The 26,542-nt window shown below is 31.0% G+C and overlaps 2 protein-coding genes and 1 pseudogene across 2 annotated transcripts in view; all 3 read right to left on the bottom strand.

The window, feature by feature from the left end:
- Positions 1-1,147, bottom strand: part of Pli (E3 ubiquitin-protein ligase pellino) — a 33,290-nt gene extending 32,143 nt beyond the window's left edge. The window contains exon 1 of the mRNA XM_074259071.1: positions 24-1,147. Within this exon, the coding sequence (XP_074115172.1) occupies positions 24-61 (38 nt within the window). The 5' untranslated portion in view covers positions 62-1,147. The remainder of the gene's footprint in view (positions 1-23) is intronic.
- A 4,625-nt stretch (positions 1,148-5,772) lies between these two features.
- On the bottom strand, positions 5,773-14,609 carry Dcr-1 (Endoribonuclease Dcr-1). Its single transcript, XM_074259273.1, has 14 exons — positions 14,201-14,609; positions 13,982-14,097; positions 13,550-13,709; positions 13,183-13,478; positions 12,384-12,898; positions 12,081-12,283; positions 11,812-11,995; positions 10,627-10,805; positions 10,399-10,550; positions 9,951-10,323; positions 9,235-9,628; positions 6,366-9,157; positions 6,120-6,285; positions 5,773-6,039 (listed from the first exon to the last, which is right to left on the bottom strand). The coding sequence occupies exons 1-14, from the start codon at positions 14,258-14,260 to the stop codon at positions 5,792-5,794; spliced, it is 5,838 nt and encodes a 1,945-aa protein (XP_074115374.1). The 5' UTR covers positions 14,261-14,609; the 3' UTR covers positions 5,773-5,791.
- Positions 14,610-20,825: 6,216 nt separating this feature from the next.
- On the bottom strand, positions 20,826-26,243 carry LOC141537897 (uncharacterized; annotated as a pseudogene).
- Positions 26,244-26,542: the final 299 nt, after the last annotated feature.

The following is a 26,542-nucleotide window of genomic DNA, read 5'->3' as shown; positions in this document are numbered from 1 at the left end:
GAAGCATACTATAGCTTATTTACCGAATCACCATCCTGTGATTGAAGTTCAATATCCTCATCAAAATACAATTTCTTTATGATGCACTCCAAATGCTTAGTAATCAAATCACATATGTTGATACCGATATGTGTAGTATAATATACAATTATGAGTTTTATAAACCTACAACTTTAATCAACAGTCACTTATCAGTGTCATATTTTTATTGAAATAATTTATTACGGGAAGTTTATTTAAAATAATAAGATTTGTATATTTATTTATAAATTAGAGTTGAAAATATTGCTGATAAACAATCTGCTTTATTTTATCATAAAATCAATCACTAATGTAATCCAAAAGTGAATTCATATAAAAACTATTTAAATCCAATTTATAATTTATTTATATCTAATATAACGATGTATTTTAAAAGGAAATTTTATTTAATTTACAAACATAAATACTGAATGATAAAAAAATATAATAATAAAAATTTGTCCGCGGCATTTTTAGTTGATTACTAAAACATTGTCTCGTATGCAACTGACACATTTTTATTATATTATGTTATCCTAGTTATTTTTATCACTGACTAATTTTAATTGAATGAATAATAAAATATGGATATTTAAAGAATGAATTTAATATAATTATATAAAATTTAAATAATGATGATGGAATTGAATATATCAGATGCTATTTAACAAACTATAACACCAAACAATCACTGTAATTCTTTATTTTCTTGATTTTTTTTTTTTTTTTTTCCGTTGTCCCTCTGTTTTTGTGATCATGGGTTGTGGGTTGTAAGTATGGACTACATACCCCTCCAATAGAGTGACTGAGGGTTGTACTTAGAAAAATTGGTGTACACTAAAATCTTTCTTAAGTTTCTTAGTTATGTCTCATATTTTTCGTAAGATACTAACGAGCACAAAAAGGACAACCTATAAAACTTTAGAAATATTGCACTATATAAAGGCGAGTATCGCTAATCGCAAGTAGAACCATTTTCATGAATGACAAACATCGTGATAGTTCAATTTTTTTAAACGATTTTTAAATTGAAACAAACAATTTTATCTCATAAAAAAAAACGATTAAAATAAAATTTTGTCATAATAAGCTAACTGTCTTTGAAATCTTCTAAGTATATATAAAGTGCATTTTGCTAACTGGTCAAGCTGTCAACTGTCATTACTTTTCCACTTTTCCTAAAAATGTAAGCTTAGTTAAAAAAGACCTCTAGAGGTCTCTACTCTACGTTTTTTTCCATGTTAAATTAGGAACGTTATGTTACGTCCCCACCTGCATTCGCAGATGTCGCTGATAGCGAATACGCGCGCTAATTTAATCTCTAACAATTGTACAATAATTTCATAAATATTCATTTTTTATAAATATAATGTTAAATGATAAGTAAAGAATTCCAAATGTTAAATATTAAATACTAAATATAGAAATAGAAAATGATAAGAAAAGTGAAACTCAGCCAACGTCTGAGTAAACAAAATATTTTTAAGTTTACATTAACATTTTCTCACGAAGATTGTTAATGGAAAATGATTCATTGTAAGACAACTAGCGTTGAGTCCATAAGTATATTCGAGAACGTTCGAGGAATGTTCTAAATAAATGATGATAACGAACGCCTGCGTGTCCTGGACTCTGGAGTTGAGTCAGCGCGGATCATCCGAGTGGGACTCGGAGATGCCGCGCAGATCAACTCAGGAGAATAGGACATTCGGGGCCTGATACGCAACCCTACTCCCCTCAGGGCGCGGCCCTTCTCCGAGGAGATATAAGCAGGGTGCACGGGTAGTTCGAGGCTCTCTTTTTTCCTAAGGCTCTTTTTGATCTCAAAGTTACGAACTTAAAGCTCTTCTCGATTAATTCTTGTCACGAGACTATCAAATCAAATCACGTTAAATACTATTACGTACTACACGGCAGTTGTCAAACCACTCAAATTAAAAGTGTATTTTAAATAGTTAAATAAATCCATTTATTAATTAAATTCACCGAAGTTAATTATTTCGGAGTTAGTTCGAGAACCTCTACTTACGACTCTGGAGGTCGTATCATCTTTATCTCCAGCTCTAGTTGTTCTACTGGTCATACCCAAACCCAAGGGGTAACCGGGACGTAACAGTTATAACAGGCGCGTGAATGAAATATTTAAGTATTAGACATTCGGTACTCAAAAATAAATTACGTCAAATACAATTTGAACTATAAAAGATTATAAAGTAAAAGACCCAGTTTTGACACTGGCCGAGTTATTGATACTTGCAATTTTATTTTAATTAAAAAAAATAAATCAACTCTAATAAATTAATAAATATAATTTTTGAATTATAAATTTAAAAATAATTGGATTTATGAGAAAATTTTATTCTTTTAATTAGAATAAAATTGCAAGTCTCAAATAACTAGACCAGTGTCAATAACTGAGTTTTTTACTTAAGATAGTTTCTTTTTTCAAAAGATAATTTTTTTAATTTTTTTGTTCTCGAACTTCAAAAATATTTATTTATATTTTTCCGTTTGATTATTTCAAAGTTTTAGGAAGTAAATTAGTTCAATTAAAAAAATCAAAAATTACCCGTGATAGACCTTTTGATATCAATGTGTAACAGGGTAAAATTACTCTTAATCGATAAGTCACCGAATATCGATAATTATTCGACATAGCACTGGCGCGTCTCGATCTTCGGGCCTAAAGGGAGAATAGGAGGGGGTGAGTTTGGGTTAAAATAGGTGAGCCGTGCAGTGGAACAGGGAGAAGTAGTGTGACCGCCAGACTGAGTGCCACGGAGATCAAAAAGGACCGTTCCCGAGAGTACTGACGAGACGAAGGAAGCCAACTACAACTAGGACTTCATCCTCAACGAGTGTGTTAGATCATCGTTTTGTTCGTCAAGGTGTCAATTATTACTCTGTGGGAAGGAAGTGGACCTCGGTTTATCCAATGCCTAGTTACTTCTCCTAATTATTTATCAATTGGATCGTTTAATCGACGATTATTAATAGATTAATAGTGAAACATTTGCTAGTTTTGGATTTAGTGATTTTCATGGGGGTTTATACCCGAGGATCACTCAATCGACCTTGCGGGGAAATTTTAATAACTAGAAATAATCAATTAATAAATTAACATCCGAAAATTTCGTTAATTTTATTGTTGTAATTTTTATAACAATTAACTTAGTAAAATTGATTAATTTTTGTCATTGAAAAAAAATCGACAAATTTTTATTCGTGGAATTTTGGTCAAGCGTCAGTTTTGTGTCGCAGTAAATTCCAATACCCAAGGTCAAGCAAAAACAGCTAGCGAATGTTCTAGCAATTGAAAATTGAATATTTCGACTTGTGCCGAATTTTTTATAATGGATAAAACTAGTAGAAAATTATTGATAATATTTTATATTAAGAATTAATTATTAAGAATTTTATATAAGAATTAATTGTTGAGAATAATATATAGTGGAAAATTATCGAAATTCATTTATATTGTAAAATTATTTTATGTCGTGAGGAAATTTAGTAATTTTGGGGATTAAGTCCGTGAAGTAGTCAAATTAAAATTACTGAAATTAATAATTATCGGCGTGGACATTAAGTCCAAGAAATCAGTTATCTGAGTCAAAATTGTCACAGTAAAAATTTAGTCAGAATTAATTAATAAACTTTTGTTAATAATTTTGAAGTGATTGTAAAGGTTGATATTGTGACTAAGTTAATTCAAGGCATTAAGCCTCTGGCTCTATAGGGATTAGTTCGAGGTTAATTGAAATTGATAGTTGAATTGGAATTATTGTTTTTACCAAATACTAATGATTGAATAATTTAAATATATTGTAATTAAATTAAAATCATTTTTCAAATTTAAAATTATAAAATCAATTAAGCGAAGTGTGGGTTATGTGTGTGAAGAATTGTATGGGTTATGCGTGATAGAGAGTGTTAATAGTGTTAAGTGCGGTAGTCCTGTGGACTTAATTTTAAGTTATAAGTGTGTAAAGTGAGTTCGTTTTGGTAGTCCGGTGGACTTGTAATTTTAAGCTTAGTTTTAGGTTAGGTGTGGGAGACCGTTCGTTAGAAAAAGCCCAGTAGTTTTAAGCAGGTGTGGGAGACCGTTCGTTCAAAAAAGCCCGTCTAGTCATCGTATCGTCGTTGGGAGGTTCGTTTGTAAATATCGTTTAGTTCGCAGTTATTCTCCGCTTCGTTAGATTATACGTGTGTGAGTGAGTGAAATTTGTTAACTAATTTTAAGCCAACTCTGTTAAGTTTTTTTCCCTTTTTATTGTTAATAAATATTGATCAATTTTGTTAATTCGATTTTTATTATTCAACAGCACCTTCCTCCACTCTCTCTACCCTAAGATAAGTTTTCTCAGCTCTGGACGGGTTCCAGGAACCGTGATTAATAATCCTGGTGGCGCCCTGATAATTTTTATTGTTGTTAGTTTTGTTTAGTTATTTATAAAATTGATTAGGGGCTAACCTGAGCAGGTAAAACTGTTACAAATGTTACAATTTCAAACTCAAACAATAATTTTTTTTCGTCACCCGAATAATGTTTTTAGTATATCTTTAAAAAAAAAAAGTCTGTGAACAACTTATGATTTGGAAGAGATGTTTGTATATATATATATATATATATATATATACTAGCTGATACCCACTCGCTTCTCTGGACATACAATAAAATTTTATGGTGTAACCTAGACGAAAAATATAAATAAAATGAATTATTTCAAGAAGATAATGAAGATAAATTTTGAATTAGAGAAAATGTAATTATTTGTAATTACCCGTGTTGGCGAATATTAAATATATGAGAGAAAGCATTTTATTATCAATAATCAATCAATCAATGGGTCAGTTAGTCAGTAAATCTGTCATTATACAGATTTCCGCATTATGATGGTAGCTACCATGTAAAAATTGCCAACATGAAAATAAAGATATATTTTGAATATTAAAAAATATATTTATTATTATTCATTTTATTAAGAATTAACTTAAATCGACCGTTTTTTACAATAATTTAACAATGTCGTTGTGAAATTTTAGAGAAGACACATCAGACACAATTTACCATTTTAGTTTTAATCATTAAAATCAGTATAATCATTTAACATCAACTTAATTATGTTTATGTTATGTTTAGCTATGTTATGATTTAATAGAGTTCATCCTTCATGATCATTACAATACATATTAGCTATTTCAGTCATTAATGATTTAGCTACTCTTTCTTAAAAAAAAGTATGATTATAAATTCCTACTGTCCCAACAATCACTCGATAAAATTTGAAATCAAAATGTATTTGTCTAATAATTATTAGGGTTAAGGATTTATTTGATTTTCATAGAATTTTTTACCGGGAGTTTTGTTTAGGCATTTTTGCTGAAATTTCAAAATTTTAAAATTTTGCCGAACAAAACTCCTGTTAAAAAATTCTATAAAAGTTAAATAAATCCTTTACGCTCAAAATATGTCAGGACATGCCCAAACACAACTCCTGTTAAAAGCAGAACTCAAAATGCCAATTTTAAAAGGTCCATCAAGGAAGTTACATTTTTGCACATTCTAATATATATAAAGTATTTGACGACATTTTTGAGGCAAAAGACAATAAAAAATGATATGATTGATCAAAATTGATCAGTTGAATAACACCAACATTTTATGATAAAAACATTTTTTTTGTTAAATATTAAAATTTAATAATGAGAATATGGACATAAATAAAAAAAAAATGTAATGCATTCATTAACATTTCTTTAATAAAAAATATTACATCTTTTGTCGATGGGAAGATTGCGTTTTTTTTAATTTCTTTAATGCACATTTTGCTGCTGTACATTTTGCAATTCTATAATTTCTACCTATACCCTTGAATGAACCTTTGCCAAAAACATCAACTGTCACTCGTACTCTACGACCATCAGTTAATTTTTCTGGCTTGCCAAATTTCGCAGTTTCCGGCTCTAATTCTAATAATTCACGGATTGGAGACTTCGGAACATTGGTACTGAATTGTTCTATAACGAATAAAAAAATTTATTAATTTACTTGAGTAATGACAACAAAAGAAAAATTTACTTATAGAAATATCTTTTACCTATTTCCGACTTCATTATTCTGTAATAAACATTCCAAACAGCATCAAGGGACATTCCACTATCAAGATAAATTGCACCAGCTAATGATTCAAAAACATCTCCTAATGCTTTTGGTACTTCAATATCTTCGGCCTCTTCACTATCTTCTTCTCCGATTAAATAGTACTGAAATTATAAAAGAAAATAATTAATTTCAATAAAAAAAAAAAAAAAAAAAAAAAAATGTATTATATTTTTTAATTTACCTCTTCACTAATAGAATGACCGTTTTCTTCTTGAATTCTTACAAACTGATCAATTACAACATTTAATCCTGGTGAAAGATGCCTAAAATATTTATGAAATCCACACCTAACAGCTAATGATGCAAATATTGTATTATTAACTAGTGCTGATCTTAAATCAGTTAATGCACCTGGTGAATGCTGTCTCGAATCCTCATATAAATGTCTAGTTATTAAATAGTCTAAAACAGCATCACCCAGAAATTCAAGTCGTTGATAACAATCAGTTAATTTATTAGGCTGATAAGAAGCATGTGTAAATGCTTGAAGAAGATAACTGACATCTATAAATTTATAATTTATACTCTCTTCTAAACAATCGTAACCATCTAACATTATACTTAATTCTCTTTCTGGATCAACTACATGTCTCAACAGAGGGTTTCTTGGTTCTTCCAGTTTTCCCCATCGAGTTTGCGTCCAAATGGTTTGGCCATTTTCATCAATTTTCTTAACATATGGGCTACTACCCGGATACTTATCTAGAGGTTTATCATGCTTATTCGGATAAATAACTTTAGTCGCTGGTAAAACGTGGATTCCTAACCATTCCATAAACAAAAGAGCTCCTCTAGGACCACACGCTATTAGATAAGCTCCAATAAGCGCTTCCACGCAATCGGCTATGCTTTTATCTGGAATACTATGCTGAGTAATTAAATTATAAGGTATAGAACATTGTAAACTATCAAATTCATCAGTCTCACGGCTTTCATTTCTATCTAATTCAATTCTCATTAAATCAAGTTTATACTCCGTTTCTTTAATCAATTGCGACATTTCATTACGATTTATCATTTGAAGTAATGGAATATCAGCTTGATTCCAAAGACTTGATGGTACTCCTGATTTTATAAAAACTTGCTCAAGTTCTCTTGGAACATAATAACAAGGAGGCAACCAATTGTCATGAGGTTCAAATTTAGTCGCTATCATACTTTCTCCGAGTGTTTTTTGTCTACCTAATCTGTACAAATTTAAATTGCTTACTTGTTTAGAGCGTAAATGACTTAATTTACCTTCATGTATTACGTCATAAGTACAATATAAATATGTTGTAATGGCATATTTTAGAAAGGAGTCGCCTATTGTTTCTAAACGTTCTAAATTAATTCCATCATTTGCATTAGACATTGTCAATGCTTGTAAAATTAAGTTAGGGCTAGGGCCAGGACTGCCTCGTAATTCTGGCTGGTGATCAAAACTAAATGTTGAATCATTTTTATCAAAAAGTGTAGGTGTTTGAATGTCATTACAGCCATTTTTATTATAACTCGACGATTTCTCAAGTGAAATATCTTTTTCTAGTAGTTCTCCTACTTTTTTTACGTATTCTCTGGTAGCTGGAGACAAATGTAATGGCTTATGAGTATCATCAATATTATTTACACATGTTTTTTTAGTGTTAAATGATATTTCTTGATTACTTGGTATAAATAAATCACTCGTAATTATTTCATTTTCACGCTTCTTTGCAAACTCATAATGTTTATTTTCATGTAGTTTCAATTCTGAATTTTTATAATTATTTTCGCTATAAGGTAAGAATATATTCTCTATATTTTTATCATTTTTGAAAAGATCTAATATTTTTTTATTAATTTCTTGTTTTGATATTTTAGATTCATCCTCAACAGCTTCTGCTGTATTATCACCAGTATATGATATTCTCAACCCACGATTTTCATTATCACTTTCATCAGATGATTCAACAAATCCATCATCACTGTATGAATCATCAGAATAATAATCACCGACTTCAGACTCATAAGTTGGTGATCCACATCGTATATCACCCCATGAAAATTCTGGTTGCAGAACTGTTATATTATTAGACAACGATTGAAACTGACTGTCTATACTTATTGAATTAATCGCCATATCATTAGACCAGGTTCCAATTTCTAATTCATTATTTGTATTAAAATCATTTTTATTTTCTTCAAAAGTACCCCAATTGTTATAACTACTAGTAGTAACTTGGCCCGTTTTTTTTTCATTATTAGCTACTTCGGAAATAGTATCATTTGAATTAAATATTTTTACACGGTCTTTAGACACACTTTTATCCAATTCTTTAGACTTTTTTAAAACTTCTGCTAAATTCCACCCGAAATTCAATGCCGGCCATTCAAAATCAGAATCCAAATATTGTTGTCCAAGATTCATCATTTCTGCCACTTGACATCTAATTTGATTAGCAAGTAATAATGCATTAATTCTGTACAAAATACAAGGTAAACAAACAGCTTGCCTCCATAGTGATGCAGGGAATGGATGAATAGCACATAACTCAGCAACTAAAATTTGTTTTTGCTCTAAGTTTTCGCGTTTAGCTCTTTTTGTTTCCTCACTACTCGTTGGTAATGCAACTCCTTTTCTATTAACGTATCTTGGAGTGAGAAAATTTAATCGAGCTGATGTATGATCAACATCTAAGAGAGGCTGTTCGGAATTTTGGATTTTAATATCATATTTTTTTTTATAATATTCTTCAAATGTACTATAACCATCACCCGGAAACGAGGATTTGGGATTTAAATTTTTACAAATTTCAGCTACATAAAAATATTGAGGTTGATCTTGATTCCTATACCAAGGCATTATAACAGCATCGTGATATTTTGAAGGATCAAATATAAAACTGACACGATCTTCCTCTTTAATATCACTAGGTGCTGTGCAACGATTGTCATAAATAACATCTAAGAACTTCCAATCTACACTTACATCCTCAAATCCGTTAACTAGACCTATAATTTATAATTTATGTTATTAGTATAAATAAATGTATAATTAAATTCTAAGTAATACATTTCTTTAAACTCACATTTTTTCACAGGTACAATAACGTAAGAATTTTCTGATGCATTCGGTTCAAAAATCATCAAATATTTTTGAAGTCTCAACACATTTGTAAATGTATAATTAAGAAATGTATAAATTCGTTCTATTTGATTAGAATCTAATACTACTGAATTTTTACTAAGTTTTAATTCAACTTGTACTTCTCCAGATCTAGTGTAGATAGGAAAAGGACACAATTTTGGAATTTTTTTTAATGTTAGAATACCAAATCCAATATCAGATTCTTCAGGAGGATAAATGCGTCTTCCACGTGTATTTTGTTCTTCTGGTAATGGACAACTAAGAACCATTTTTATATGATACAAATATGTGGGAACTCCAACTGTAGGGCGACAATCAGTCAATGCTTCAGCTATCTGAAATGAATATTAGAAATATTTTTAATGTTGCTGGGAAAATAAAATAAAAAACGGCTGGTTGTTAACCGAAATCTAAATACATTCAAAGTTACAATGTCAAAATTAGAGCAATAATAAAATTCTATTAAGAAAAAATTTCAATTATGAAAGTTGAAGTTTATTTTAGAAACTTTTAGATGCATTTCACGGAAATTTTAAAATTGAACATATTTGAACGCTATTCTAGAAAGATACAATAAATAATTTGAATATTAAATATCAGTTAATTTTAATAGGATTTTAGATATTGCTTAAAAAAAAACTAACACAACAAATATACCTTTTTATAATAATATTGTCGACGTTTTGTTGTACCAGGTCGTGCTTCAGAGAGATCAGATTGACTTTCATCAGGTAACGCTGGAACTTCTGCATCTTCTGGTCTGGCTTTAAAATTTTCTTTTCCAATGGGCAATAGATTATCATCAATTTCATTTTCTTTATGTAATTTTATGCATAATTGTAAAGCTGCTAAACGTCTAGCCATAGCTCTGTTGGGCATCGGGTGAGAAGTTATAACGGATTTCAGCGGAGAGTTTATAGGTAATCTTAAGGAGCATTGGTAATATAAGTTATTATGAATAATAATTTCATTTGTTGACCAGTCTGGTGTCAGTCGTGTAAATGTGTCACTAGGTAATTTAGCACAATACCTACAGAACAAAAAATTTATTTCAATTGAAAAAATTTACTAAAGTAAAAAAAAAATTAGAAAAAAATTTAATGACCTATTTATTAACGATATTGCTGAATTAAATGTTACAATCGCTCTAGTTTCACTTTGCAATGGTTGATACGATGGAATTAAATCTGAATATAAATCAGCTTCAATTTCCTCCTTTTCCGTCGGTTCATTATTAGTACATTTTTGAAGTAAAATCTAACAATTAAAAATGATTATTATAATGAACGATCATGATCATTAGCAATAATAACTATTAAGAATTTCTTTATACTTCTTCAACATAGTGGTATTGTGATAGCTTCCAAATATACTCTTTAGAATTTGAATTTTCTACTAAGAGCACATGTAAAGCATCTGCAGCTTTCGCTCTACTTTTAGCTTGAACATATGATCGATAACTCTTAGGAATATCATATCGCATCACAAAATTACATTTTGGAATTTCAATTCCTATAATTAAATTACATGAGTAAATTTACAACGATAATAATTATTATGTTATTTCACGGTAATAGTTTAACAGTGCAATTAAAAAAAATAAAAAAGTGGTTATAATGTACGTTATAGTTATTTAAAAAATCAATAAAATTTTTTCGATCATTTAATCTCAAAGTGAAGTCAGATTCAATGAAGAAAAATTTATGTAATCATAAATAATTGTTGAAATAAACTGAATTTTGTTAAGAGCACTATATGATATAATTTAAATTTTAATTTTAATAATAATAATTATTATAATTACAATTTTTGAAAAAAAATTACTCGGAATAAAAATAATTTTCATAAAAAATTTCTTAAACAAAATAAAATTTGTTTTATGCCGTAAGATAAACAGCGGAGTTCATAAGAAGGTCCACCTTTACTAGCATGGAATGCTATCCATATATGCTTGTAAATTTACGATTGAGGTAAAAATTTGTTTTTATCAGTTATTCCATTAGGTATAAATATGATTTATGACATATGTTTACTTATTTTCCTCAATATTGTTATGTATAATTGAACTCGTTATATTTCTTAATATAAGTAAATTCTGATATTTGGCAACTAATTGTTGAATGTTATATAAATTCATTGGTATTTAATCCCGGAAAAAATAGACATTGAAAAATTAATCTCAACAGAACCAAGTCTCAATGATATTTTCATCTAGGGGCTATTTTTCTTTCTAACATTTTCTAACTGGAAGTAAAACAATATATGACTAATTTACTTTCAAAATCAACCACTAAATGGGAAATTAATTGATAATTTCCTTTTATTTGTTTTATTTTTTTATTAGTCAAAAATTTTCTAGATTTATGGTTCCGAGTATATTATTTCCGAATCTATTTTTTCCGATGATCTTGGTATTATATTGAATTGATATTTTCAAATATATTAGAAACACCAATTTCGATTATTTTGATAAATATCTTTGTTAACCTTAAAATTCTTTAAAACTATTGAAGATTACCTTCTTCTAAAATTGCCGTTGCAATAAGTAAATTGCACTCATGAATTCTAAAACGTTTTAAAACTTCTTCTTGTTTTCGATATTCTGTTTCAGGATCTCGAAACTGCGAAACTTCATCATAAGTTCTCTCAGTCGTGTAAAGAGGTGATAAAAAATTTAAGTCTTCATCACATTTAGCAATTTCCTATCAAATAGTTTGAATAAAAATTACTAAAAATATTAAGAATCTTTGAAATTTTATATTTTATATTTAAGAAATTTATACTTACATATAATAAGTAAAACAAAATTTTGGCAGTAAATCCTTTATCCACAAATATTATACCACATAAAAGGTCAGGGTCTGTGATATTACGATGAGGTCGTGGAAATTTAGGTGTTTTCATTTTATCATTTGTTTTGTAAAAGTCTTTGGAAATAATTTTTGTAGTATTCTGATCTTGAACTTTGCTCAAGTTTCTATTAATGTTATCTGAAATAGAAATGAAACCAATTAAAATAAAATAACTTTGATTCAATACGAATATAATTAACTAATTAATAAATTAAAAAATAATGTTCAAATATCTTACATTTATTAATATTATTGCATTTTTTGTTATTTTTATCATAAAGAGAAGTAAACGTTTTAAGTGTTTCTAGTAACCGATGGACTTTAGGTGTTGAAAAATTCCAAATTTTATTTTTTTCTGGAATGTTTCGAAATTCATAATCGCATATTGCACGAATTTTAATCATAACAGAGGCTATCATATTGAGTAATAGATAATGACGTTCATACGGTGTTTTAATTTTAAGTTTTTCAGCTAGAGCTAAAAGAGATAAAGCAGCACGATCTGCACACCATGGTCCCAAAGTTTCAAGTATAGTTAAAAGATCTTGTAACATTTCACGTGGTTTTTCTGTTGGATCAGGAATTTTTTGAATATCTTCGAGAAATTCATCTTGGTAAATTTCCGTTGGATCATACCGGTGATCGTCTAGAAAATTCATTGCATCCATTATTACTTCTTCGATTTTAATATGTAATTTTTCTTTCGTCCCGGTTTTAAATTCAACAATATACTCTTTTGGTTTTGAGCTATACCTGAAATATTAATTTATTAATTTAAATACATAGTTCCAAAGACAATAAATAATAATTTTTAATATGCCAAAACCATTTAACTACAAAACTGTTCTCTATTATTTTTGTCAACTTGGATTCAAAATTAAAACAAAAAAAATTCTGCTCAATTCATTGGAAAATCTTTTTCATCAAGTTCCAACATAATTTTTTTTTAAATTTATGATCAAGTTGTATACACATATTTATTCGGCATCAAAAAAAAAAAAAAAAAAATATAAAAATTTTTTTAATATTTTTCTCACCTTAATATTGATAGTATGTCACTAGTTGTCTCAACATCACATTGAAAAGTGGACTCAAGTCGTTCTATTTCTAAACTCAATCGTCCAGGTTCTTCAGTTAATCCAAAGAGAGGAACGGCTAGTCCAATAAATCTACATAGTTTATTCCTGCTTGAACTTACCATTTTCAATGCTTTCTTAAGTTCGATATTTGTTAGCAACAATTGACATTGTTCAATTATAATTAAATTTATTTGTAAGTCTAATTTATTTTTTTTTAATAAATCATGAAATAATTCACTCGTTGTTACAATAACCTGTGAAGTTAGTCAATTTTATTTAGAAATGAATTGATATCAGAATGTAAAAAAATGTGAGTATTTCTTACATGAACATTAAAAAAGTTATCGAGGAATGTATCACTTTTAATATTTGGTGTTCCAATACAAACTTTCAAGTCTGTTAATTGCTCAATATATTGCGCTTTTAGCCGGCATACTTCATAACTACTAAGAATATAAACAATTTTTTTACTCTTTGTGTTAAAGCTGAAATCAAAAATAATAAAAAATTAAGATTTAGGAGAAGATGATATTAAAATCAACAGACATTTGACAACCTTTAGTCTTATTTAAAGACATTACTGTTAAGAAAATATTTATGAAAAATTGCATTCATAGTTTTTTAGAAATTCTTAGTTTAAGATTTTTTTTACACAATTTATTTGGTAAAAAAATCAAAAAAATTATTAAATGTTTGTTACTTTAAGTATCATATGATATAAGATTAATAAAAATAATGTAAAATTATTTTTGTTTACTTTCGATTGCCGGTCACAAATTCCTGAATTAATTTAGTTGTTATGAATGTTTGCTCGGTGTACCTTCCTAAACAAATGATAATATTCTTTTGTTTAGCAGCATATAGTAATTCTACCTGTAGATTAAAGAGAAAAATTAATAATATAGTTAACACACTAAGATTATTATTGTTTTGATTATTAACAATTATTATCTGTTTTTAAAAAACAATAACAAACCTGATATTCTTTTGGAGTAAAAGATTTAGTGTGCACTAAATCGTTAAATGGATATGCCATTGAAATTATTTGAAGAATGTAAACTACGATATTAAATTTAGTAAAAAGATTTAATTTAATGATAGTTTAATAATTTTATTTATAAATTTTTTTAAACGATGATTCTCTCACAGAGGTTATACATTGGAAATTTTATTAGCATGATAGTCTATAACAAGACATCGTTCAATTTCATTATTCATAAAACCATTTAATATGTAATACTGAAAGAAAATAAGAAAAAAAACACCACTCAATTTTTACATTATATCACAGATTAACAGTATATTTGTCTGTACAATTTGTGAGATGGATCTTCAATGTTCATTTGTTTATTTACACGCATTTTTCATTTCAAATTCTGTGATTACAACAGCTTTGGGTGCTACTGTGGCGCTACGTAGCGGTGATGCCGTTGACATCCTTAGAATATATTAGGGGATGGGGTTAGGACAGTTGAAACTAATTATCAGAAGGAAATTAGCGCAGAAAGTTATTTTTTATTAATTAACTATGTACCAAACAATTGCTCTTCATATGCTTTATAAAAATCTGTAATTGCTCCACTTCTGTGATTATTAGTTAATTAATGATTAAATTTTTATAATACTAAAGTTAGTGGTCAGCTGCCAATTTAAAAATTTTTTTAACAAATTAATTACAATAAAAAAAAAAAATGCTTCTAAAAATGTTCACTTGTAATTTTTATTAATTTTTACATGTTCAATTTTTTGATTAATTTTTTTTTTAATAATTTAATTGGTATAAAATTCTAAAAAAATTTTTAATATTTCTCAACTTCACTGTTACCCTAATTCAGAAAGATGATTTGAAATTATTACCTCCATGGTAATTGTATATCTATATGGTATTCAAATCCGATGCTTTCAAATCATTTCAAATTAGATTTCTTAATCAGGGTATTAATTTTTTAATAATTAAAAGCAAAAAAAATTAAGTGTTAATTAAAACTAATAATCAAAGAAATGTGGAGCAATTACAGATTCTTATAGAGGATTTGAAGAGCAATTGTTTGGTATATAGTTAATTAAAAAAAAATGACTTTCCGCGCTAAATTCCTTCCGGTGATTGAATACTTTTCAATGCGACATACTGGTTTCAAAAATCGGATTGAATCAAATAAAATCATATTGAATTTCAATTCGATCCCGTTTGTTGTGCGCAATTTCAATTTTGCCAATACAATATTTTCCCATAAACTCAATACTCTTATAGAGTAGATAAGAGTTAAAAATTTTTAACCCAGGGTAATATTCACGTCTATATATCATCGGGATTTTAAGTAATCGGGATTCTAGCCGACAAAAATTTATGTCATCGATACTATGAGTGATCGGATTCTGGGATATTCAAATCTGGACCTGGGATCTCTGGGATCTACTCCATCGACAATGTAGCTAATTCTCTTGTGGGTGATAGAGATCTACCCGCTAGGACTTTATATACCGACATACTCTGTCAGTCAGTCGCATCAAGTAATTTCCTGGAATTTTATTTGAAATATAGAATTGTTGTAATACAAAATCCGTATATTTATTATAAGTGATATGCGTATGTTATAATTATTCAATGATATTCAATGATACAGTAATTGATTTCTGTAAGTTTTTTCAATTATAAATTAAAACAATTATATTTTTGTTTACTTAAAAGTTGATATGTCGAGAATAGCTGATAGATGCTATTTTTTTCATATGAAAAATGTACTAAACAGTAAGCCGAACAATTATTAAAAGAAAAACGGTATATCATCATTTTAACCCTGGTGCGAATTTTTTAAACTTTTCTCTGAAAAACTCTGAAAAAGTCTTTAGAACTCAAGATAAGTATTTTTTAGAGTTTTTCAGAGAAAAGTCCGAAAAATTTTCACCAAAATTCACCAATTTTGAATTAATTCAAAAAAATTGTACCATCCAATGAAATAGTACCTCCAAATTTTCAAAGCAGTACCCAGAACTTGAACAAGCTGGGACCATATAATTTTAACAGCACTCTAACATCTAATCCCTAATTTTCTAATAACAATATAAATGTGAATGTAAGTTTGTTTGTTACACTTTCACGCCAAAACTACTAAGAAAATATATATATATTAAAACAAAAAAAAATATTTCAAACCGTTAATCTAGGAGGCCATCCCTGTAATTACCTGTTTTTCTTGAGATTCGATCAAATTTTTGTATCTATAGGAACTGTACTTGAAGAATATGAATTTTTTGACAGTTATAACTCCCGCACTCCTATCTGGGGGAAGAATTTCGTAAGATTATATTCGAGATGATTTCTACATTATAAATAAAAGGTTCGAACGAAACTTCGAGTCCATAGAAACTATTTTTTGGAAATGAGAGATTTTCATAGTTGACACCCTCGCAATCTTTTTTGGGGTTAGAATTTGATGAAATTCATTCTTAGCTGAACTTCACATCATATACGAAGATTCCCACGAAAGTTGGAGTCTGTGGAAGATACAGTCTGGTTATAAAAGTTTAGATTTTAACATCCACCCCCGCAATTCCTATCGGAAGTAGACTTTAATGAAATCCATTTTGAGATGATCTCTACATGAGAAATGAAAGATGCTTACCATATTTAGAGTTTTTAGAAGCTATATTTCGAAATTAAGATTTTATTGGAGGTGATTGTAAAATCCGCTTTTAGATTATTTCTATATCACATATAGAAGACTCCTACTAAATTTGAAGTCTATAGGAGCTATAACTCGGAATTTAAAAATTGTATATGTTACTACCTACCTACTTCCCATGTAGGAAAGTATGGCGGGCCCAGGCCTGGGCCAACTATATACAACTCTGGGCTAGGTTTGTAAACCAGAGTTGACCCAGTCTTGGTTTTAAGTCTGGAATGATAACGCTGGCCCATGCCTGGCAACCAGGACTGGCCCGTGCCTGGTTACCAAGGTTGGGCCACAGTTAATTTGTAAGTCCAGCCAAAGCCTGGTAAACAAGACTGGGCCATAGTTAATTTTCAAGTCTGGCTCATACTATTTGATAAAAAATGATAAAAAAAGAATTTTTTAAATATTGTTTTTTTAACTTCCCGCTAAGAAAATCAAAGATTTTCAAAAATCGGGAAGTTATTGGTTTTACCCCGTTTTGAAAAAATCGAGTTTTCATCAGATTTCGACGTTTTGAGGTCCAAGGAAGCTTCCCTGACTACTCCCGCGATGTTGTCACTATGTGTGTGTACGTGCGCGCGCGCGCGCGCGCGTGTGTGTGTGTGTGTGTGTGTGTGACTCGCTTATAACTTTTGAACGACTAAACCGATCGGAACGAACTAAACGGCGTTCTAAAGACTTCCCTCAAACTTAGATTTCCTGAGAATTTGAACCGATTCGGACCGATAGATTTTAAGAAATCTTGAAAAATCTAAAAAAAAAAAAAGAAAAAAATCATTTTTGAAAGTGGTTTTTTTGGAATATCTTTTAAACGGCTTTATCGATCAACTTCAAAAACTAATCCGCCTTTAAACTTGAAAAACCACGCCGATCGTCGCCAATCCGTTCAAAATCGGTTCATTCGTTCGAGAGATATCGTGAACGAAAGAAAATCGAAAAAAGTGTTTTTTTGACATAATTTCGTCATTTCTTCTCGGATCGTTTTTGATGTTGTAGAATAATTTTAGAGCTTAAAAAATCGCGTCGATCGCCGCCAAAAAACGGGGAAATCGGTTGATTGGTTCGAGAGATATCCTCGATAAAATATTTGGAAACAAGTGTTTTTTTAACATAACTCCGACATTTTTTGGAATAACTTTTAAACGGCTGCACTGATCGATTTCAAAAACTTATCAGCTATTAGCATGAAAAAATAACGTCGATTGCCGTCAAGCCGGTCAAAATTGGTCAATTCGTTCAAGAAATATCATGAACAAAAAAAAACCAAAAAAAGTGTTTTTTTGGAATTACTCCAAATTTCCTAGTTTTATCAATTCAAACTTGAAGATTCATCATGAAACTAAAAAAATGGCGTCAAATTCTGCCAACCGCGTGAAAATCGGTTGATTAATTGAAAAGTTAGTGTGGTTTGAAAATTTAAAGAATATTGTTCTATGATACTTCTTTCAGACTTTTAAGCTCGAAGAGCTCAAAATAACACACAAATTGTATTTTTGAGCTCGAAGAGCTCAAAAACATCATTAGTGCAGTTTTATGCACCTAGGCATGGAATAGCAGGAAGTTGCACGGATGGCCTTCAGGGTCTACCGTATTCCTAATTTTTTTTTTTTTTATTTTTAATGTAAAACTAACGCAAGTTCAGACCGTTTGACTCTTAATTTAGACCTAACTTTCGCTACACCTGTTAAAAATTTCTATTGTAATTTTACAAGAACTGTATTGAAAGCTAATAGGCAAAACATTTATTTAAAATTAAAATCGGGTATAGTAATATTATAAAACATATACAGTTCTGTGAGGTTACTAATTCTACAAAAAGGTTTTGTAATTTTACAAATATTTTTAGATTAGCTAAGTTTGTAAAATTACAATACTTTCCTTGAATTGAAATAATAAAAAAGACAAATTTGGTTTAATATTTGTTGTCGTTTATTTTTATGAAGCACTGACTAGATTTTGTCTCTCACGTAGACCTAATTTTTACAACTCAGATGATATAAGTATGCCGAATCAGATCACAAGTAATGTTTGCAAAATTAAAAAGCTTTTTTTTTTAATTGAAAGATGTGGCACGTGTAATAGTCAAGATGCTGCACGTGTAATACCCCACTCGACCTACTGAGAGAATTTATGGCCTCTTTTACAAGAAATACACTAACTACGGTATACCCACGAAATAAGTACCAGGATCAAAATCGGTTATTAATTAATCCTAGCGAACCTATTCGTTCGAGGGACACAAAACCTTGTCAAAACATACATCGATGTATGCCCATCATAGTAAAAATGGTCACTAGCAAAATATTTATTAGAAGTCGCGGGAATGGTATTTATACACCGGGTTAAATAAAAATTTAGAAACCCCGGGAATTACATTTATACACCGAGTTAAATAATAATTTATGTAAATAATAAGTAGCAATAGGGCCCGACGATGCGTAAAAAAATACTATCTCAGTCAATGAGAGCAGCAGTAACAATTTTTACACCGGGAGGGTATGTTCGGCCGTACCATGGTAAGAATTAGAAATCCGGGATAGAAATCCGGCTCGCTTGGATACAACCATCTATTACCGTTCTCGGTTCTTCGGAAAACTACTCCATTCCTAAGGTCATAAATTTCAAAATAATGATTTGTACTCGCTTGATTATCTCCCGACTCCAGGATCTTCATGATTGTCCTAATGTCGGAGTCTTGTATTTGAGCAACTTTGATCAACTCACTGGGAGTGACATCAATAGCTAAACATTCGATGGGATACCGATTTAGGTAATCAACATGCGCTCTTTGAGCGTCAGGTCGATACACAATGTCGAAATTGTAATCTTGTAAATATACCCACCATCTGGCAACACGTGGTTGTATATCCTTTTTTACAGCAGTGGTCCGCACGGCACTACAGTGAAGTTTATCCCTATCAGATATACGCGAAAGGTTTTGAGAGCTGCAATGACCGCAAGAGTTTCCAAGTCGTATGAATGATATTTTTGTTCTATTGGTGTTGTTTTACGATAATAGGAAACAACTTTCTTTTCATTCCCATGCTTTTGCATGAACATGGCTTCAAGACCTATTGAACGAACGTCTGTGTGGACCTCAGTTTCAAGGGTCGGGTCATAAATAGCGAGAACGGGTCTTATTGTTAATATTTCTTTTACTTCGTTTATTACTCCAGTGAGTTTTTCAGTCCAAACTCAAGGACTATTTTTCTTCACCAAGTCTGTTAGTAGCGAGATTTTTTGGGCGAAGTGTTTAATAAATTTCCGGAAGTATCCCGCAAGGCCAAGGAATGAACGCACTCCTTTTACGACTTAGGGGATTTCTGCGTTTTTAACGGCTTCGATTTTATGAGCGCCTGGACGAACTCCATCCCTGGATACTTCCCGGCCCAAATAGTCGATCTTTGTTTGAAAGAACTTACACTTGTCTAAATTGAGCGTAAAGTTGTAATTTCTAAGTACTTTCAAAACAAGCCTTAGATTCTTGAAAGCCTCTTGAGCTTCAGTTTTGCTCTCGTGATTAGAGTTACCACGGCTTGATTAAACGCAGACAGTGTTTCTTGGGTTGATCTTAATTTTAGTCCCAAAGAGCGAGCTTTGCGGTCTCGTATGACTGAACAATCGCTATCCAAATCAACCATACACTCCTTTCCTTGTTCATTCACGATGCATGTTATTAACGGTTTACTAACTTCAACTGAACATACATCTAGTCATGCAGATTTCTTCTTCCTGGCTTCGTCCCGTCGCTTGGTGAAGCAATCTTTCTCCGAACGGTTGTTTTTTACAATAACCACACATGTCCTCATCCAATATTTGATTGATGGATTTCAGATTTCTTGACCTATTAGTATTATCTGTTTCTAGACGGTTGTAACGTTGGTGACCAGATTTGCCGCAACCGTAACAAACATTTTTCGATTTCTTTTACCGGGTTTTGACTTTACTGGAATCTCGCGCGTGTGATTTTTTCGCGTCTTTGCTCCTATCTTTTAATTTATGCGTAGCTTCGTAATTCGCGAGACGCTCATTCAGTTCCGCAATAGTTTGGAATTTATGAGTCATTAAAGTAGTGCGGATCGAATCGTCTTGAATCCCCCCAACTACGCATGAAACTAATTTGTTCTCCGGTATTTCGAGTTTTAATTTCTTTAATTTTCCTATTTTAAGGAAAGAGTACGCAACAAGATCATGACCTGCAGCGCATTCGAAGTTCACGGCTTCTTTAAATAATTTGCTATAATTCTACTCGCCCGGAAACTGTTCGGCAATTAATAAAGAGAATGTCCCCCACGTTAACTGCGAATCATGCAATTCTGTATACCAAAGTTTTGCATTACCTTTAAGCCTGCATGTCGCCATGTAAAGAGTTGTCCGCTCGTCCCATCCATAAAGCCTAGCGTGTGCGCTGACCTTGACAATCCACTCCGCAGCTGATAGGTTGGTTTCCTTGGGATCGAACTCCGGGATCGCCTTCTCGTTGGTGAAGCAGCCACCACTAGGTCTTGATGAACGTGCTGTTTGTGCAAAACCTGAGAGGACCTCTGTGAGGTTCTCAATCATCAGGAACTCGCTACTTCTGCTGCTGCTGGTCTCACTGTCAGTTTGTCGATTGCTTGGTACAGGTGAATCCAGTCGAGTATTGGAAGCACCTCTCTCCTGAGGTGGTGATTCACAGTGGCGGTGTGGTGATCGAGATTTATGACGATCTTTCCGGTGACGGTCACTTTCATGATCACGGTCTCACCTTGATCTTCGGTCACGACTCATGATTTTAAATTTATTAAAAATCACTGTTCACCACACTATTCACTGAACTATTCACTATGTGAGCACAATAGTGTATCCCACTTCTGACTCTGTAGTAGTCTATTTCTTTCGTTTAATAATTTATTCAAGTTATAACTATACTCTTTACAATATCCGAATGAAGTAAATTAAGTTTCACAATAATTAATCAATCCCGTACAATATAGTTATTCGTAAAGTGATACAATAACTAAAGTCGTTTATAAATATATGTCAAGATGGTACTCCGCGATTACAATAATGCGATACTTTAAATAGAGACAAGTGTCGTAAACTGTTGATGTGCGTATCTCAGAGACTGAGGAAAATCTGCCTCTTGCCCCTTGACTCTCGAGGGTGTTAGCTTTTTCTAACACAGCGTTGTTCTTGGGCTCCCGTGACGTCATGATCCCCTTGAATGCCAGGGAAGGGATTTTATGATCCAAAGAGTACGATGATTGACGGAAAAATTTTTGAGAGTGGAAAAGTACTCCCACAAATAATGTTCGAATTTTTATTATCAGTTACGAGTGGAAATGATTCGTTTAGTATAAAGAAGTTTTCAATAATGGTAAATTATTTCTATTGGTAAAATTTCGATTTAACGAAATTGTTTGATAAAATCACCAATGGAGAATTACAACCATAATAATGGTTAATGTTACGTTCCCAAATTTTGGGAGTAATTAATTTTATTTAAATAATTTAAATCCAGATTTTGACCTCATTAGGAAATCGATAGACTTCAGGTGGGTCATGTCACTGATTCCTCCGCGAAGTACTTTTTAATTATTTACTTTTTATAAAACATAGTTTAATATTTACTTTTTAATTTATCTGCCTACAGGTAGGTGATGGATAGAGTGCCTGAACGCTGGCTAGCGCTCTTGGCGATTTCGCCAGGGTGGGACAGCTAATAAGCGCTCACACCCTGGAGGTAATAATTAGGATATTTTGAGGAAAGGATACCTGATGAACGCTGGCTAGCGCTCTAGGTAAAGGAACCAGGGTGGAACGCTGGTAAGCACTCTCAACCCTGGGTTGAGGTTTTAATAAGTACCCATTTTAATTAATTAACAATTAAATTGGTTTATTAGAAAGGAATTGACAGGTTCAGCCTCGGACCAGCAGAGATTGCTCCTCTGCCAAGTCCTCGGACTGACTGCTCTAGATAAAGTCTGAAGACAGAATGTGTTTTCGAATAATAAATACACTGAGTTTTTATAATGCTTTTTAGCAACGTTGCATCTCAGGTTACTCTATGTGAACATCAACGCAGTCCAAATTTCACAACGTAGACTGTTTAGTCTACTGGACTGCGTTGACGTTCCAGAAATCTCTTATCTCGAGGTATTTCCGTTACGAAATACCTCGGGTAATAATTAATTAATTAAAATATTAATTAATTGATTTTAAATTATATTTAAGATTTGCGAGAACGTAACAGTTAACATTATAATTATTTTCAATGTTGTAGAATAGTGTACATCATTTTTAAAATTGATCATTCATCATTTCAAAGCGTTGTTAATATTAATTTCGACTAGTAGTCCATTAGCTGAACAGGAAAGCCCATATGCACATTTATTTCCCTGCCTATTTTTTAAATTTAAAACTCATGGAAATCACAGAGTAGACTCTACAGAAGATATAGATCATTAGTAGTGGTAGTCATGAGATATCGGTTACATTAGTATTACCCGGGAAAAAATGATCAGACCTGACCATGCCTGTTCATGTATGATCAGGCCTGAAATTAGACCTGATTAGGCCTGTTCATATATGACCAGACCTGAAATTAGACATCATCATGCCTGTTCATGTCTGAAGTCTTAAATACGCTCAGGCCTGACCAGGCCTGTTCATGCCTAGAAAAGTTAAATGAATTCACCCTACCGTAGGTTTTTAATGATGATCAAAATACTCTTTTTTATTGAATAATAAAGTATACCGTTTATTGATTGTTTACAAAATTATTGATCGAAATTATTGTACATACACTGAATATACTCAAAAAAATTTTCTTAACATATTTGGTCGTTTACATAGATAATTTCCCACCATAATTAAATGAAACACACTCTCTATCTGATTACAATCAATTAATAATGACGAATTACTTTTGGTAAAAGGAATAATATGCTGAACTTGCACCTGCTTTTTAGAATGAACAAAATACTTAGTATTGTCTATGATATATTCATCACCTATAAAATATATCAATCCATCTTCCGTTTGAAAGAAAAGTTTTATCGAACCATAGGCTGTAACACTATTTTTCAAGTTTATTTGAACAGTATGGCTATTAGTTTTGATTATTTTATAAATTTCAGAAGTATACTTTTCATTAAAGATTTCCGTTTGTGCATAAATTTTAAAATTTTCCATTTCAAAACCATGAATTCTTATCAATTGATTATCATTAGCTGTAAGTATTACACCATTTATATTTTTTCCAATTACTCGATGATTTATTATGTTAACTGAAGACTCAGAACTTGTTTCAATAATTTTACTTTTGAGAAATTGTAATGTTTGAACTTCTTTTAAATGATTGGTTCTTTCTTGGCCAAGATGTTTTGTACCATGAACGCAGTTAGCGATAATATCCATTAAAACTTTCGAAGGAAAAAGCTGCAGTGCCCCATAAAGGTCCCCAGCGTTTAACACACAAAACAAGATGTGAAAACTGGCGGACATTATATGTTAATTCTCGATCTGTATATAAAGTCTCAACTTCTTCTATGAATAATGAAAATAAATATTGTGCTTCATTAAAGTCTTCTGTTGTTATGGTTTTTTGAAGTAAAAGAAAAAGACCTTTAATTAAGAGCATCTAATGGTCGATATATTGAACTAATAATTTATTAAATAGAGCAGGAAGAGAATAAAACAGATCCCAATTATAAAATTCAGAAGCTTTATAATGTTTAAATGTCGACAATTTACGTGGCATTCTTCCAAAAAAGTATGGTGGCCGAATATTTAATAGAAAATTATCATTTTCATCTATTACTTCTTCTCTTAATTTCCATGGGTTTTTCTTCTCAAGCCATAAACTTATAAATTGTCGAACAACTTCTAACAAAACAGAATGCATATATTCTGGAACAAAGCATGTCCCCATGTCAATCAAAGGCAGTTTTGAAAGGATAGAATTCCCTTTAATACCTTTTAATGTTTTTTTTTTTTATCACTATTCATAATTTTAAGTACTTGATGTTTTATCCTTTTTCTAGTTCTTAATTTAGCTTCTTCAAATTTATAAATACGAACTCTCTTCTTTCCTGCAACAGCAAGACATTTTTTTGATTTTATTTCGCATATGTTGCATCCATAACGCCCATTGAAGTTTAAAATATTTTGCAGTTGAGCCCTTGCTGGCGCATCAGCTATTATCAAAGGAACTGTAATTCGTGAAACTATTTTTTCACCCGTCTTTGGATAGGTCCATAGAATACCATCATTATAACATTTTTGGAATTTTGTGATAAATGGTTCGAGAAATGTGTTCATCACTGGCTTACAATCTTTATCATACCAGAGGCCTACAGTCTTACAGTCGTAAGATATAACTCTCGGAGGTAATCTGGAAGTTCAGCTATAAAAAACATGAGTGGCCAGCAATGACTTGTACTACTTTTAACTAAAGACAGACCATCTGTGTTCAACACTAATGTTAAATCGTATTTTTGACGATTCACCCTAGAATTAACTCTTATATATTCGGATCCATCGGTAATATCAGTAATGTTCCTATCGTTTCTCGGTTGCACTTGATTCAATTTTTCAGCTTTATTATGTAGTAAAGAGGCTGCACGTAATACCTCACTCGACCTACTGAAAGAATTCATTATCTTTTCTATGAAATACAATAACTTTGGTATACTCACAAAACAAGTACCAGAATCAAAATCGGATATTGGTTAACCCTAGCGAATCTATTCATCCAAAGGACACCAAACTTTGCCGATACGTACATCGATCTATGCTGGTGATAACAAAAAAAAATGGTCAACCGCATAACGTTAATCATAAATCGCAGGAAAGGCCTTCACACACCAAGTTGGATAAGCGCCGGAATCTGTATACGCGTACCGAGTTGGTCATTGAGAAACGCCGATAATTACAACTCTGCACCAGTTAGATGAAATCTCCGAACTACCAGAATTGTCCGTACGCCTCGAGTTAGAAACTTCGGGACGTAAGTACTGGGATTTGCATACGCGCACCGAATTGATAGAAATTCAGAATTGCAGATTTGGTCGTGTACGTTGGACTAGAAACCCCAGAACTTACGTTTGTAAAAATGTAGAAGCATCGAAATCCGCACGTTCTCACCGAGTTAGGTATACACAGAAAAAAAAGTTCACTTGAGCCAAGAAAATATTTTTTATATTTTTCACACACACCTTCAATTTTATATAGATTACGTCCAAAAAATAGAAAAAAAAGTTAAAATCAATTTATTATTCAATATTTCCACGTCATGCGCATTTAATGCTCAAAATGACAATACTATGTATCTGCATAACTTTACATTATTTAGAAGCTGCAAAAAACAAAAGAAAATTTTTTTTTAAATTCAAAAATTCATATTTAAAAAAAAACACAGTTCTAAAAATTTCAGGACCTTATAAGATCAGTACAAGGTCCCCTTTCAAACAAACGAAAGGCCATTTCTGTATCTATAATAGCGTTAGAGATATAACAAGAACAGAATTGAAAAACTTAAAAAATAGCGAAATTTTTAATTTGCATATCTTTTAAAAAAAATTTTTTTTTATTTTTTTCCTTTAACAGAAGTTTGTTGTATAATAAAAGAAAATTTCTGACCAAAATTTATCCAAATCGAA

This window comes from Cotesia typhae, unplaced genomic scaffold (genome assembly GCF_013202065.1).
Source record: "Cotesia typhae breed Kobodo isofemale line unplaced genomic scaffold, CoteBio_Ctyphae contig_20, whole genome shotgun sequence".
In the NCBI taxonomy this organism is placed as follows: Eukaryota; Metazoa; Arthropoda; class Insecta; order Hymenoptera; family Braconidae; genus Cotesia; species Cotesia typhae.
This window is presented reverse-complemented; position numbering and strand designations above follow the sequence as displayed.